The following is a 17546-nucleotide window of genomic DNA, read 5'->3' as shown; positions in this document are numbered from 1 at the left end:
GTTTCAAAAAAGGAAGGCCAATCCTAGCTCTGCTCAGGTTTAGATTTAGCACCAGGTATTCAAGGACAGTGCTTGTTTGCAGGTTTGTGTTGACAACAAAATGATTCTCCCAGTAGATGGGCTCTGCAGTGAGTTTGCAGTGACAGGGAGGAGGCTTGGTAGCTGGGGAATTGAGGACAGTTTCCTTTTTTTTTTTTTTTAAATATATTTATTTATTTATTTATGATAGTCACACAGAGAGAGAGAGGCAGAGACACAGGCAGAGGGAGAAGCAGGCTCCATGCACCGGGAGCCCGATGTGGGATTCCATCCCGGGTCTCCAGGATCGCGCCCTGGGCCAAAGGCAGGCGCCAAGCCACTGCGTCACCCAGGGATCCCTTGAGGACAGTTTCCAATCTTAAGATTCCTCTGGACCTTTGACAGGCCTCGGAGTCTCTTATTTATCCACTGCAAACTAGAGACTGTAGTCATCACATCTTGTCAATTTCACTCATCTATGTGCCCAAATGCTTTATGGACAAAGTTAGTATCCCAACTGCTTCCATCCATGAGATACAGGATTCTTAGGGGCAGCCCTTTCATGCTGTAGCTTCTCTGTTAATGCAATCTCCTAAGAATTGCTCTTCACAAAGAGCAAAGGAGGAAAGACACAGGCTTGTATGGCAAAAGTAATGGCCTAGAAGCACAGAGAAAGGACACTATGACTTTTCTAAATGTCTGAAGCATGGTATCCCAGGAGAAAGCTAGCTTAACACTAGGTAATGTGTTTTTGCAGGAAAGTACACTGCCATCTCTGTAACATACAGCAATGGGAATAGGACCTACTTAACAAAAGCTTTCCACCCTACTTTGTTCAAATAAAACTACACCCAAAGTGGTTTACAAATACAGTATACAAAAACATATACAAAGTATGTATGTGTTCATTCCTGAAAAGGGTGCAATCTCAGTCTTCTCATGAAAGACTGTAAATTCAGACTAGTAAAGCAAAATCACTCACCTCACTGTAGAGTCTGAAGAACCAGTCACAATGACACGTTCATCATACTGGAGACAAAGGACAGAGCCAGTGTGTCCTGTTAACACTTTCAAACATTCCAAACTGGTTTTATCCCAAATCTATTGAGACAAGATCAACCACAAATAGTGATTTAGTATATCACATTCTGATAAATATGTTTGTCTCACCTTATTTTCTGAACCATAAATAAAACAGACCTCTGTTATAATAAATAAGAGTGGTTAAACTTCAAACAGGTGGAAAATGACAAAAAAGGGAAGAGGCAATATTGAATAGCTTTCAAAACAGATGTACTATTTTGCATACTTTGTCCCTCTAACGATTGTACTCATTATTTTTAACAGCTTTGTAACGGGAATTTTCAAATAAACTCTGAAAAGAGTTGGCTCACTCTCTGGAAAACAATGTGACAATATCTAGTAAGAACCTTAAAAATGCATACCACAATCCATTATGTTTATTTACAAAAATTTTAAAATAAAAAATGTTCAACATTTCAGACAAATTTCAAAGTAAACTCTGAAAAGTTTTTAATGAGAGAATATAATGCTTTATTACAGTAATGGTTTTTAAAACCAGAATAAAAAACCATCTATATAATGACATAACATGTATATTTAAAAAAAGAAAAACAGGAAAGGAAAGAAAATGTTAGTAATAGTTGGTTTTGTTCTCTGAGTGCTCTTTTTCTCCCTTCTTTTGATCTTTCCTAGATTTTCCAGGTTTTCAATACTGTCCTCATATAATGGGGGAGGGTAAATCATTTCTTTTTGAAGATTAGATTGTTAAAGATAGATTGTGTGGACCTGTTTCTTCCATTGTAAAATATTATCATGATTTACAGCGTCCCTCAAGTTTACTGCAAGTACCCAAGATATAACAAGTATTGTAGACATTTAACTATCTTTCTACAACAACAAGGCTTGCTTCTAACTTCTGACCTTAATTAGCACCACAGTTATTTTTAAAGAGTGATTAGTGGGTCGCCTGGGTGGTTCAGTCGGTTGAGCATCCAACTCTTGGTATCAGCTCAGGCCTTGATCTCAGGGTCGTGGATCTGAGCCCTGCATGGGGCTCCACACGCAGCTGAAAGAGTGATTAGTGATCCAGGACTGGTATAGAAAGAAGTACAGAAGGTTTCCAAACATGGGTCCAGATGACCTCTCTATAGCACACTTCTACTCTACTCTTTAAGTCTTATAAATCAAATGTATGCATATTTTAAATTAAACATGGTATATACCTCTATTAATAGAATTTTTTAGAAACATATCCAATATAAATGAAATGTAAGCCTCTGGCCAGTCTATACTTTGACAAGGTCCTTATAAACCATTTTTACCTATTCCTTAAAGGATAATTGCCAAAATTATAGTTAATTAAATTAATTAACCTGCCACAAGTTATCGGGGCTATCAATAAGTAATACATAAAAACAAGAGTTGTGTGGTCAAATGTTTTGGAAGTTGGGAAACACTGGGTGTCTCAGAGCCTTTACATGCTACTCTATCCTGTGAATTTCTAAGAAAGAGGTAGAGCATGCAGTCAACTTGAGGAAAGATAAACAGAAATTATCCAGAAAGAGGGGGAAAAAAGGTTGAGAAAATGTAAGACAGTAGCAAAAGATCTAATATTTATGTAATTAGTCTCAGAAGGAGACAGCAAGAAAATGGTACAGAAAAAATATCTGAAAAACTAATGGCCAAAGACTTTTGAAACTGGTGAATGAGGGGTACCCAGATTGTTCAGTCAGTTGGGCATCTGCCTTTGGCTTGGGTTATGATTTCAGGGTCCTGGGATAGAGCCCTATGTCAGGCCCTCTGCTCAGCAGGAGCCTGCTTCTCCCTCTCCCTCTGCCTACCACTCTACCTGCTTGTGCTCTCTCTCTCTCTGTCAAAATAAATAAAATTTTTTTTCTTAAGATTTTATTTATTTATTCATGAGAGACACAGAGAGAGGCAGAGACACAGGCAGAGGGAGAAGCAGGCTCCATGTAGGAAGCCCGATGTGGGACTCAATCCCAGGACTGCAGGATCACAACCTGAGCAGAAGGCAGATGCTCAACTGCTGAGCCACCCAGGTGTCCCTAAATAAATAAAATAAGAGAAAAGAAAAGAAAAGAAATTAATTTGGTAAATGAAAGACATGAATTTACAGATTCAAAAAGCTCCATGAAAGACTTCCTAGATATGACATCAAAAGCATAATCCATAAAGGAAAAAATGGTATACAACACTTTGTCAAAATCAAAATCTTCTGTTCTGTGAAAGATATCCTTGAGAAAATGAAAAGACAAGACTGGAAGAAAGTATTTGCAAAACATATGTTAAAAAAAAAACTATCAAGAATATGTAAAGAACTCTCAAAGTTCAATAAAATGAAAACAACCCATTTCAAAAATAGATAAAAGATTTGAATAGATACTTCACCACAAATACACAGATGTGACAAATAAGCACGTGAAAAGATGCATGTACTCCATCAATGGGGAAATGTAAATTAAATCCAAAATGAGGTATATCATGTCTACATACCTATTAAAATGACAAATCCCGGGGAAAAAAATATTGAGAATACCAATCGCTACCAAGGTTGCATAAAAAAGGGAACTCTAATATACCACTGACAGGAACATAAAATGATACAGCCACTTTGAAAACCAGATTGGCCATTTCTTAGCAGGAAATACATACACTTACCATGACAATACCACTTCATTTTTACTCAGGTGAACCGAAAACCTACATTGTCACAAAAACTTGCATACATGTTTATAGTGGTTTTATTCATAATTGTAAAAACTGGAAACATGAATGCCCTTCTACAGGTGGATAGAAAAACACACTGAGGTACACGCATAGAGTGGACTATCACATGGCGACAAAAAGGACTTAACTATTGCTAAATGATGAATCTCGAATGCACCATGCTAAGTATAAGAAGCCAGACTCAAAGGGCTACCTACTATGTGAGTCCATTTATAGGATATTCGCTAAAAGACAAAGTTATAGGGACAGAAAATAAAGATTTACAAAAAGGTCAGTGCCTAGGGGAAAGAATTAAACACAAAGGGGCCAAATAAGGGAACTTTTGGGGATAACAGAACTGTTTTATGTCTTGATTTTTGTTATGGTTACACAGTTCTTTGTGCTTGTCAAAACTCATACAACTTTACATCAAAAAGAGTGAATTTTCCTGTATGCAAATTATAACTTAAAAAAAAACAGTAAAAAAAAAAGCCCAATATGTTTTCTTAAATATGAGAAAATAAGCTACAAACAGTGTAAAACAAAATCTGTCAGATCAGCTGCCAAACATTAAACACAGAGAAATGATCCAGTTTATCTACTATTGAAAAGTGATTTAAAACATATAAATATAAATTGCTCTATCATTCTTCTGTGTTATCACAAAAACCTTTGTCAGCCTTTGTCAGCACCCATAAAAGACTTTGATTTATAAGTTAGCAACACTTCTATCAGCTAGCAAAAGTCAGCAAGAGTCCTGTGATACTGAGATATTTTCAGTGTGCACCTAAACACAGAATATAGAATGTGAATGTGCTTTAGAGAAGGATAAGAAGTGAGACAATCCAGGGGTCTAGTATTAGTAGAGGGAAATACTCTGGCTCTAGTTCTTTAGAACCACATTGAGAGCTGCCAAGATGGAGTAGAACAGTTAAAAACAATCTGGAATAAACAAAGATTTAGTGATCTAGTATCTAAGATATAACCAGAATTCTAAAAATAATACATACAAAACACAGTCATTCACCTTAATAGAATTATCTCGTAGGCCACTGATAATTTTTTCATCATCATACTGTAAACAGTAGACACCTTTACTATTTTCAGAGCGGCATTGAATCCTCTGCAAGTTGTGTCGTCCACACCGCCAGTTAGATTCTATAGTCTAGAGGGAAAAGGAGGAAACAGATGAGTTTTTGTGAATCAACTATTCTATTAGGCTACAGACTTTAGTGCTGCTTCCAGGAACAGCATACCAGATACCCCATCTTGGTCCGCACAACTGTCTGTGGATAGGAATCATGCTCTTTTCCAAGTAAGACATTAGCCTAACAGTGTTTTTTTCTCAAACACTCCCTGACGGTCTGGCAACCATCAAATGATTTCCAATGAGTTTGAGTTGGGTTTGAAAAAAAATAGCCTAGACAGAACTCAATATGTTTAAAGAATGCCATTTGTACCCAAAACATACAAATAAACAGTAACTCACTGGGTCACTTAATGCCAATTACAGTATCTGGCAGAAGACCACCACCAACATGAAGCATATACTGACAATCTATGTAATCATTGTGAAAAGATATTGAACAACTATTACATGCCAACCACTACAGAAAGAATTTTATTTGGTATTCACTTTTAATCTTCTACTAGATTTAAAGGTCCTTTAGAATTGCACATTTCCACCCTGGATTCTCATTCTTTCATAACTCATACAACATTTACCAAGATGTTACCTTATTCCACATACTGACTGTGCTAGGCACTGGGGACATAAAGAACAGGAAGCATACTGCTTTCAATGAACCTACCACTCAAGGCACACAGGTATCTGGAATTGGATATACTCTAAACATGTTTGTTTGGCTAAACGATCTACATGTTAACCCTGAAACGAAATTCTCATTATTTCATCCTTTTGCAAACCTGGAAAGAGTTTCATTTCCTGAGGCCACAAAACTAGTAATCGGACTAGCTGGAAATTATACTCAGCTCTCCTTGACACTAGTCCATGTTTTCCACTAAAATATGCAGCGTCTATAAAGAAGTATAGCCCTAGCTATTGAGGCAGTGAACACAGAGCATAAGATCAGTAACAATTCCAGATAAAATATGAGTGCCAAATGAGTGATTAAAACTGTCAGTGCTGTAGGACACTTACATGAGATAAACAGTACTACAGCTTCACACCAGTGCGCAAAGTTTAATGAGAAAATGGGTCATGCCCAGAGCACTACAAGACCTAACCTTTGGGAGTAGGTATGGGGCATTTTCAGGATCAAAGGGCACAATGTTTCTACTAAGAACAACCAAAGTGTAAACTCCAAATCCTGGAAATTAGGGGGCAACCAGGACTAAAATAATTGGTTACATGTGAGTCTGCGATATAGTTTGAAAGGTTATCTGAGTAGCTAAAAGTTTAATTAGTTGCTTTGCTAAAGAAAGGTGACAAATCTCATCTTCATTCATGATAAAGCACTTAATTACTGGCTCTGTTGAAATCTAACAAACTGTATTTCCTCTTATGCTGAAGGCAGCATGCTTCTGCACACTCTAAAATGTTAAAATCTACTGAATGTTATGTGCCAGGTACTATGCTTTTATAACACTATGCTATGTGTTTTAAATATTTTATAGCTAATTTAATCATCACAATTCTGAAGCTGAAATTATTGTCCTCATTTTACAGAAAAAGAAATGAAAGGCTAGAGACAGTGATATACATATACCCAAAAAGGGAAATGTTTCATCATTTGTGGCCTTTGTACTTAGTACAGGAGCCTGGAAATCTAATCCCTGCCCTCAGAGCTCCTATGTACAGCCTTGAGAAAAGGCAGCATCACATATTCCCAACACCCATGGGATGAAGGCGGCGGTGCCATGGAGACGCCAGGAGAGAGGGAACACTCATCTGCCCATCTGCCACCAAGTCAGAGCTTCTTAGGCAGCATCATCATCTCTAGTAAGTTTGTAAAATGTCAGAAATAAAAAGCACATTCCAAAACCAAAAAAAGATAATAACTTACCTCACCTCTGCTACCACTACCAACATAGATAACAGATCTGTCTGTATAAAGCAACTTTTTGAAAAGGGGTCCAAAAAAAAAGACTTACTTAAACTCAACTCAATCCTTAAAATCATTTAGAGAACTAACATATTTTTAGATAGTGCCTGAGCCACCTCAGCACGCTAAGTATACCAAGAAAACGCTGACTTAGGAGACAGATGTACTGGTAACGAGTCTTATTAATGGCCAGTGACTCCTGGCAGTGGTTACCGATGTTCAGGCCACAACCTACCAGGGCCCGGAGTTAATACAAAAGGCATGACTCCATATAAACCCAAAGTATTAAAAAGCTGACTATGTAACATATCTTACAAATATATCTGGTGTTAAAGAATTCATATAGGTACTTTAGTTATAAAACAAACAATGGCTTTAAAAATATTAGTGAATCAGTTAAGTAGCTGTTACTTGTATGTCTCAATGCAAAGGAAAAGTACATTCACTGTCAAATGGGAAACTGAAAAAAAGTAATTTAATGTAAAAAGAGGAGGTAGAGGAATCCCCATACTGAAAATAATTTCCTACTTGTTCTATCTCTACTAGAAAATGTTTTCTAGAACTGGGTGCCTTGATTACAGTCTTTTACTGGACCTAAAAACCTAAAGATACAGCAGAGAGGACTAAAGAGGAGCTGGGGTGAGGCAGTAGTCAGCCTGGGGTGCACTCATCCCCAGAAATGTTTGAACAGAGAACACCACCTGTGAAAGGCTGAGCCATACCCTCCATCTCAGGCCCTCAAACAAGAAGCAGAGGCCAGGACCTCTCAAAAGCTCTGCTAGATAACAGGCTCTTGTTTGAAGTTGAATTGAAGTTAAGAAATGGGAAATGGCTTAGCTTCTCAACATTCAGAAAAGAGATTAATTTTCTAAAACACATTTCTGGATTTTAAAAGAAAAGGAATGCCAGATAATCCTGGATTATCTGGATCATTTTAGGAAGCTCCTACTTAGGGCTATGTTAAAAAAACTATTAGGTTCCTGAATCCCCAAACAAGTGTAGTTTGTTTCAAAATGCCAGGGAAGGGACACTAAACCAGTTCAGTGAGCTGATAATTTTGCTGCACACCAGTCTCATGTAATTCCTAGGACTTTACTCTTCTCAATTCCCCAGGCCACCCACATAAGCAAGCAGCACTTCCTGCTGACTATGCTTGCCCAAAATACTACCTACCACCATATTTGACAACCTCAACTCTTACTAGACTGCTTATAAGCCAGGTCCTTATAAAAAAATTTTTTTAATTAAATAAATAACTAAAGAATAAAAACCTAGACCATTAAAGATGGAAGGCAGCCCACTGTGGTATATAGAAAATACCAAGGCCAGTTAGCAGCTTTGGCAAATGAGCTGCGACTGTCTGAGCTGCAGTTTCCTCCTCTGTAAAAATGGGGAAAATATAGTATCTACTTCCTCAAAACTGTTGTGGGGATCAAATTAAATTATGTAGGTAAAGTGCTCGTCACAGTGCCTCAAATGAGTGATATTCTTCCTTGTTTGTGGAGAACACAGACCCAAAGGAGTAGGTTGTGACCAAAAAAAAATCATCTCACCAAAATGTCAAGAATGGCTGTCTCAATCTAGACTGATACTTAATGCTGCTGGCCCTGAACCCTCCCTAACCATTCCTAGGAAGAGACTCAACTTTCCAATGCAATTCAACTATGAACTCCAGCAGTAGGGATACAGGGCATTCACAGGTGCACCTCTTTATTTATGCAGATACCTGCCATTTCACTTACACATCATGTGGTATGGCTACCGTAGAGGAATATTTCGTGTTTTTGAGAACTTGTAAAATCCCCTTACCCTGAGCAAATTTTCAAAATACTGGGAAAGTAGCCATGATATACAGAGTATACAGCGGCATTTAAATTGGCAATAGAGTGAAAACAGATGTCTGAGTATGGAGGAATAACATTATTTTTAGAAGCCTAAACACAACTGGGTGGGTGGGCAAGTTTCAGCATTTTCTGGTCAGGACAATATTAATATCAAGTTTGCAAACCACAAAAAAGCTCCCCACTTTCCCTGAATAAAATGTGGTTTATTCAAAGGTGTGATACAATACACCATCATCTTACCAGTGGTTCCAAGGAAAGTGCTTCAAACGATTTAATCCAGTGAACACAAAGAAGGAAAAGACATATTCCATGAAAGAGTTTGACACTACTCTGAGATGGCAACAGAGAAAACTCCCAAGTTCAAGACATAGAATTCTAATCGACTGGAGTTGATTATAACAACTTCCATCTCTCTGCTGAGACAGGGGAATGGTAGAATGAAAAGAGCAGAAGCATTGGACTAAGAATCTCAGTTTTGATATTTTGAGGGTTAAATTAAATCACTGTGGCAAAGTACCTAATAGTAAGCTCACCAATAAGAAGAAGAACTTAGACTCTAGATAATAGAGGAAATATGGCTGCTGCTTTTAGGAATGTGCCTCAGGTTTTCCAGGAATTCCTTTACAACTCAGAGGTACTCTAAACCCTCTCTTCTCTCTGTGTGGCAAGAACACCCATGAGAGATGAACCTTTGTAGAAAGCTAAGAATTCTTATTTATTCTCCCCAGACATTAGTTCTCACATCTTCCTTTCCTGAATAACAGGGATTGGCCACACTAACCTCAAAAAAAGTAGATTCCCTACTTTTTTCTTAAAATTGGTCAATTTCTGACAAGTCAAAGTGGAAGGGCAAGGTCATCTGCCCATCAGAGTCAATCTGGGAATGGACAGATGGCAGGCGCTAATACATGAGATAGAGCCATCAAAGCAGAGCAAGAAAAGGAAAGAGAAAAAGATGTTGTGAATTCGCAACTTTGCAAAGCACATGGGAACCATGCAGAGACTGCACCTGTGTAAGGGCAACTGTGCAGAGGGCACAAATATCCACTTGGCATTCAGGGTAAAATTTAGCTTTTGGCAACATGCTTAAAACCCTTTAAAACACTCCCTTTTCCATAACCGGAACTGAAACAGGCCAACTGATCTTAACTCATACCCTTTTTTCAAGGATGCTGGATATTCAACACCATTGGGAAAAGAGGAGAAGTCACCTTGCAAAGTCCACAGGCATGCAACAACAAACCTCTTTCTCCTTTACTTCTTGAATTTTCCACTTTGAAAATGACAAATACAACCACTAAGCCTAAAGCTAGATAAACCTTGGTTAAATTCCCATCTCTTCTCTTAGTCTCAGTTTCCCCTTTCTAAGATGAGGATAACATGTACCTTGCAAGAATTAAATGCAATAATTTATGTAAGTCATACAACATAGTTCATGGTATACTGCAAAGACTCAGAAGAGGGTACTTTAATTATTATATTCTGCTCTGAGAGTTTCATACCAGCCATATGGTCAAGAGCCAAGCGCTTGAGTCTCCATTTGTTTGATCCAGAGATCACTGACACAACTCTCTACAAGTGCATCGACCCTGGACAGAGTAAAACCTACTCCCAAAACAGAGGTAAAGAACTTGATTTTGAGGAGGTACCAGTGATCTATAGTACAAAAGCTGTATTAAGTACAGAAGAATAGGTTGACCACGGACTCTGTTACTCACTAGCTGTGTGATCTGAGGCAAGCTATTTAATCTTGTTGAGTCTCAGTTTCCTTAACTTTAAATAAGACCATGGGCTACCTTTCAAGGTATTGTTCAGTGTTAAATAAAAAAGTGTATTATAAAATGCTTTACAAAGTATCTAGCACAAGTAAATACTCTTATATGTGTGATACATCACTTTTTATTATTACTAGTATTAGTGAATATACCAAAGTATAAAAGATCATCCCTTACACTAAGAGATCTGGCCCACAAAAATCTGGAGGAGACTCTCAGGGCCAACCAGTGGGTTTTCCCAAACCACAGTTTAAGAACCACTGGGTAGACCACCATGATGTCGAGGTTTTTTATCAAGTAGGGTTTTCCCCCCTAGCTCCATTTCCCTCACATCTGCCTCCTCCACTAACTTTAAAATATTATTCCAGCCTGAGGAAATGGTTATGGTAGGTGGTGTCACATACTATCATGCCACAGAATACTGAGTTCATACTATTGATTAAAATAGTATTCATGAGGATTAAATAAAATAATCTACGTCACCAAAATCTTCAACCCAATCAAAGTTCTTCCAGAGTTCCGGTTTATTAACATGGCCTTTAAACAATGTCCTTCTCATAACAAAGGACTTGCTAAAATTATTCAAGGAAATTTGGAGATACTTTGTAAAAAAAAAAATATCCTTGGGGAAAAAAGCAAAAAGTAATATAGTTTCTACCATGTATGCACAAGTAATATCTTAGTATATACAATAAGGGACAGCCCCCCCTCCCCTGAAACATACACACAGACCAACTTAAAATTCATGTTAATGCTGTGTCTCAGCTCCTCCATTGTAGAAACCATTTATTCTAAGTCTTGAACTGCCAATGGATCAATTCCTATATTTTATGATTTGTCGGTCAGAGATTAAATTATTTTGCCTTCCCTAAAAGATTACTTTACAGCTCATTTTAGGGAGCTGTATACTCAAGACAAGGATTTGTGTTTTAAATATGATATTCTAGTCACATTGAGATTTACCATTAACCTAATGATTCCATCAGTTCACATCTGCCTTAAAGGGGGAGGGGGGCTCCCCAAAAGGCACATGTTTCTCCATTAATGAATTTTGGCACAATAACTTTTATGTCTATCACCTGGGGGAGAGGATTACTTCACATTTGGGAAACTGAGTATAACTTTATGGGTGATACAGCACTGCCTAGCAAAGGCTAGACTTTTCGCCAAGGAGGAAATAGTGAAGTAACCAAGAACTGCCAAGAACACATGTGAAAGAGTTAATGAGAAATGCCTGTGCATGTCTTTCCTGGTTCAAGGAAAAGGGCTAAATAATAAAACTGAACTAATTAGAACACATGAATAATATCAAACATCTCCAATGTTTCTCATCAAGTTTACAGAATTTTACTGGTCTGGTGAAGTTACACTCATATCCAAAATGGTCCAGGAGCATAATTTGTGCTATAAAACCCACTTAACTATTGCTTAGAATCATACTGGAGCCCTTTGGGGGGGAAAAAAAAAACTTATGGGAAATTTACAGAGGAAACTGAAACTGTGCCTTCTCCAGTTCCCTAGAGATGGCTCAAAAATGGAAAATTGCTGACCTAAAAAACTGTGCCTTGGATTTTAAAAAATTTATCAAATTAGAATAAAAAGCTGACTTTGAATTAAGGTTTTAATTAACTGGCAACCTGCAGATGTATTTCATGTTTTAGAAAAATTAGATCTTTTTTTACAAAAGGCATTATCCACTCTGAAGAATGGCTGCAGATTATACACTGATTATGACACATTTGCTTTAAGAGTTCAACTTTAAAAAAAAAAAATTACTAGCTCCATGTTTTTAGATCAAAAAACACCCTAAGGCAACATAAAAAGTTGAGAACAAGACACAAAGAGCCCATAAAAACAGATAAACCATAAAGTTACCTCTATATCCTGGATAATCTTTGGGTATAATGACCTATAAAATGAATTGGGAGGGCCATCTGTAGGTCTGTTCTTAAACAGGTACTGATCCCTGGCAAATAAAAACAAACAGATGTTACATTTTTGCACATAAAAGGGTGAATTGTATTTAAACATGGTGCTTACAAAGATACTGTATCTTTCAAGTCTTGTGACTTGTACTGAACTTTTAACAGTTCAAAAGCAGAATTTTTGACTGTTAAATTTACATGTTAGAGACAAGTCTACTTTAATTTCCAGCTCTCTATCATAATCCTGGCCTTTTATTTCCTGGACACCCAACACATATTAATATAGCCTTTCATTCTGTAACTTGATTTAAAAAAAATGCTAACGTAACTTTGCGATAAACCTTACCTGGTACACATCAAACCTCTTCCCATAAAGAAAATACAGTCCTAACCCTCACACCACAATCTGTACTTCCAACTATAACACTCTCTCTCGTGCTAAGTGGGCTGGGTTACATAGATGTACAAAGCTATAAAGCTGTATGTAAGTTCATGGGTGTCTGAAAACTCCTGCCTGCTATGCCTCCCGTATCTTCAATCAGAAGAAATGACAAATAGCAAAACGGCATTATTTGACTTTCTCATATTTTCTTTTTTTCTTATCTATCTTTTGGTAATATATAATCATCTAAAAATAACATGAAAGGAAAATCATAAATACATAGGTTTGAAAAGCCAAATCAACTAAATCATTCAAACTAAATTATTCTTCCTAATGGTTAATACTTGTAAGGGAAATATGCATTGCAAAAGGAATTATTCTAATAGCTTTAACTCCCACCACCACTGCTGACCAATCCTCCTTCCCAATTGTTTAAAGTGGGCCAACACATTTGGCAAGTATAATTATTTTGAGCAGTCCAAGTGACCCTATGTCCAAGAAACTCTTTGTAAGGAAACAAGCAACCCAAAAACTTACCACCCTCTTCTTTCTGAAAGCCCCTTCCATAGAGGGTCAGTGCGCACCATTCGTTCAATCAGTTTCTTCCAAAGCATTCCTTCAGAGATCACTCGCTGCCATTCTTTACATACCAGCTCTGCTGCACACAGAGACCTGGCATCCAGGTAAGAAAGAATGTTTTCTGCTATGTGATCTAAGCCTTGCTCTACAAAATAAAAAAGGCAATGAAGGAATGGAAAGGGAGATGGAAATGTACCAGTCACCATTTCTGTAAAGGTAGGAGGAATAAAGAAATCCCAAACCAGGGAACATACTTGAGTAATATCAAAAGTTCTACAGATATACAGGTGCATGAGTACATAAAAACATACACTTCTTTGTAGTTCTGAGTTTTTAACATAAAACAATTGATGGCAGGACAACTGGCTTCCTCAGTCCATAGGGCATGCAACTTTTGATCTCAGGGTCATTGAGTCCAAGCCCCAGGCTGGATGTAGACTTTACTTTTAAAAGAATTAGATAAATTAGATTAGATTAGATTAGATAGATGGATAGATAGATAATGAATGCATATTTATGGCAACGGTTCCTGTGTGTAAAAGCCGAACTTGGACAGTTCTCTATTTGTCAGATATTACGAAAAAAGACTTGTTTCCATTTTCTTTTACATAACTCTTACAAAACCACTACAGGATGATTCCTCAAATTTTTCAGATGAGGCAAAAGAGGTAAAATCCTCAAGGTTTCACAACTATAGAGTACCAAAGCCTAGATTGCAACTCTGAGCTCTTGCTCCTAAGTTGGTGTTCTTTCCTCTCTATCTCTTGTAACAAATCATCCTCTTAATACATGACCTATGTGAATCCCTTGGAGCCAAGGAGACAAAAGAGGTGAAACACTGACACAGCTTAAAAGCTTATGAAAAGTTAAATGACAAGCCAAGAGTTAAAGTCAGGTCTCCTTAGATGTATTTTTGTCAATCACTTAATCTCCTTCTTAAGGAGGTAAAATCCTCAAAAGCAAAAACAACTTGCCTACAAATTCTCCAACCTTAAAAGGTTTATCCCACACAATACAAGGATCCACCCAAAGACAACAAAGATTCATAGTCTGCCTGACACTGCCTTCTAGTAAGGAGAAAAACATGGTCAACATAATTGCCACCTGCAAACTCCCAATCTGTGGTTCTAGGCAAGTCCTCTGTAGTTACAAAAAATTAAGATCATCCCTAGGGCTATTGCAGTGGTGGGAACACTAAACATACAGGCAGAAAAATTTCCATTTCAAGTCTAGGTTCACCATGTAGCAGTTCTTTGACATGAAACAAATACTGAAACATAACTGCCCCCTTGGTCTTCTACTGGTATAAAATAGTAATGACCAGTAACTACTGTCCTTTCTCACACTACCAATAACAATCAAATCAAAATAGTAATGACCAGTAACTACTGTCCTTTCTCACACTACCAATAACAATCAAACTGTCCTTTCTCACACTACCAATAACAATCAAATTTATCTTTTTCAAGATAAACAGAAGCCATATAGTAGCACTAACTTGGCAGGATACAGGTTAAGTCTTTAAACTTTCAGAGCTCAGTTCTCTCATCTGTGTAAGATGGGGATAATAATCTCTATTTTGAAAATATCAAAATGAGATGATGCATTAAATGCTTTACAAACTAATGTTGTCTTCAACTCTGAGAATGACACTTTATACTACTGTGGTTTACAAGCCTTTCATATACTAACTATTCTACTCTGGTCTAGAACTCAAGCTTTGATGAGTACTGATCATCAGATCACATGATCTGATCATCATCATCATGATCACATGAAGATAACACTGAAACCATCATCTTTTCTTGTGCGTGTCATTATACTACATTAATACAGTCAAATATACTGTCATTATACTGCAGTTAATACAGTCAAAGATTACACTGCCTTTATCTACTAGTCCTATTACATAGAGTAGATGCCTTAGATGGCAGTAAGTTAGAATAAATTCCTAGGCTTGTTCCCCAACATATCTATTTTTAAAAATTCTCCCTAATTCTATATTTGTATAGCTAATGGAGAGGTGAAGGGCAGCTTCATGCAGGAGTTTAGTTATTTTTACTATAATTCACCTTTGAAGCTTGATCTGACCCTTCCATGTCAGCCTCTAGAATTTTGATTCTGTCCTCTAGAAGAGTGGGTATTCCACACCAAAAGTCTGTGTGATGGACAAATGTAGTAAATCTTTATCCCAAGTTCTTGGCAAACATGTTAAATGGGTCAGAACCAAGGACAGCACCCACGATTCTAGATCTTTCTATCCAGGCTTCTATGGATCCATCCACGAAATACACATATCAATAATGAGCCACTGGTTCTGTAACCCATCTGGATGTACTACTGTCCAGCCTACGTCTCTCTATTCAGTTTGAATATCTGCCCCATATAAAGACCATTAACACCTTTATCTTTTACATCATCCCTCTAGCCCACTAATCTCCCTACCTCCAAAGTCAGGTGAATTTGGTATGGTTACTCTTTGTATTCTCTTGCTGGTGCTTACTACATAAAGTTGGTATCATACTTTTTATTTACAAGTTAGCAAGTAGCTGCTTTGTGTCCCTTTTTAAAACATATATAACCCAAGTTCATTACAGAAAAATTGTAAAATCCATATAAGCAAAAAAATTCTACCCCTAAAACCTGAGAGAAAAGGGCTCCTAATACTCTGTATATATCTTTCTACACTTACACAATCCTACAAAGTCTGTTTAGCTGAAAATTATTTAACTTTGATACTCCATTTTAAAAGGTATGCTGGAGGTTACACTAAATTTACATCAAATTTACCAATCAAGATCCCCCCAAACACACCCACCCCTCCACCTCTCCAGTTCTGAAAACCAGGAAATGTGCTCATCAGTCATCTCAGAGTACTATCATGTAGGGCTACCAACCACAGCTGTAGAAGCTATAAAAGGTACACCTGTACCCAGTAGCTCTGCTTCTTCTCAGTGTTCCCCAATTCTGAAAATCACAACTACAGGTTCTGTCCCTATCCTGGCACACAATGTGTTTAGGTCTGCTCGTTTATACGCGCTTTGGTTTCCTTTTTGTCTATCTCCACGATCATGTGCCACTTTCTTCCATCTTCATTTAAAATCAGGGAAATCCACAGATAATCACATATAGTCCTACTTATACCACTCCACTGCAAGGACTAACAAATTCTTAACAAGAATTTTACATTTCCGAATCTCTCAGACCTCCATCATATTTTCTTCTAGTGTCTCTAGGGCTAATAGGTTTAGCTTTTTCCTGAATTTTTCTAATTCTGGGTACTTATCTGACTATCTTCTAGTTTCTACATGTCCTATAAGAACACAATCACTAGGTTACTTCCATATCATCAACCAAATCCTCTGAATTAGTTATAAACACACCCCTAACCAATTCCCCCTCTTTAGTCCCCTGATCTCTGAGAGCTAAAATGAACAGGAGACAATAATGCATGAGAGAGCTGCTTTCTCAATGCAACTTCCTCAATAACTGCAACATCCCCATCGCCTATGAACTAGAAAAGCAGCATCCACCTGCTTGGGTGGTCCAGGAGCTGGTTCTCCGAAGCCTGTGTGGTTGTAGTTGAGTCATGTAGGGCAAGTGATTTTTAAAACAAATAAACAAAAACAACAAGCAACAAAAACAGATTCCCTGGACATTTTGCTGGTCTACTGAGTCATAATCTTTAGATGGTGAGGACCAGAGAATCTGTATTTTTAAGAAGTGCCACCAGATAATTCTGAAAGGTTGGGAACTCCTGCTTTATTACTATGATACCCTTTTAGTCTTCTTTGATTTTTTCCCCCTTCAATAGCTCACCACTAGACTAACACTGGGTTTCTGCATAAGAAAATCTCTAACACATATTTCCTCCTCTTTCAAATGCCAAATTCCAATTCAGTAAAATCTCTATGATATCTACGAGATTTCCTTCCCTCGGATTATACTTTAAATTCATACCATCATTCTAGGAGGTGGCATGTTCTAGTCTCTTGGTAAATGCACTGGCTGTAGAGTCACATAACCAGTGTTGAAGCACAGCAGTTTTCCTTTTTGGATTTCAGTCTTCCATAAAATAGAAATGATACTAAATAGCTGAAGTGGGTAATCTGATATAATCTGCAGAATAACCCTCTGAGACAGCTACTCTCAATATGCCATTTTATGAACTACTTAGCCTTGCTAGGAAAGTTAACAGGAGGAGACTA

At 37.4% G+C, this 17546-nt stretch overlaps 1 protein-coding gene across 14 annotated transcripts in view; it reads right to left on the bottom strand.

The window, feature by feature from the left end:
- The window catches only part of FBXW11 (F-box and WD repeat domain containing 11), a 125056-nt gene that overhangs the window by 17068 nt on the left and 90442 nt on the right, over positions 1–17546 (bottom strand). For all 14 annotated transcript variants that reach the window (XM_072824153.1, XM_072824154.1, XM_072824141.1 and 11 more), the window contains 4 exons: positions 13297–13483; positions 12328–12418; positions 4796–4933; positions 1001–1119 (listed from right to left, as the gene is read on the bottom strand). In XM_072824153.1, coding sequence (XP_072680254.1) covers positions 1001–1119; positions 4796–4933; positions 12328–12418; positions 13297–13483 — 535 coding nt within the window. The remainder of the gene's footprint in view (positions 1–1000; positions 1120–4795; positions 4934–12327; positions 12419–13296; positions 13484–17546) is intronic.

The sequence above is a fragment of the Canis lupus genome, chromosome 4 (assembly GCF_048164855.1).
Source record: "Canis lupus baileyi chromosome 4, mCanLup2.hap1, whole genome shotgun sequence".
NCBI lineage: Eukaryota > Metazoa > Chordata > Mammalia > Carnivora > Canidae > Canis > Canis lupus.
Note: the sequence above shows the minus strand (reverse complement) of the source record. Positions and strands in the feature narration are given on the sequence as shown.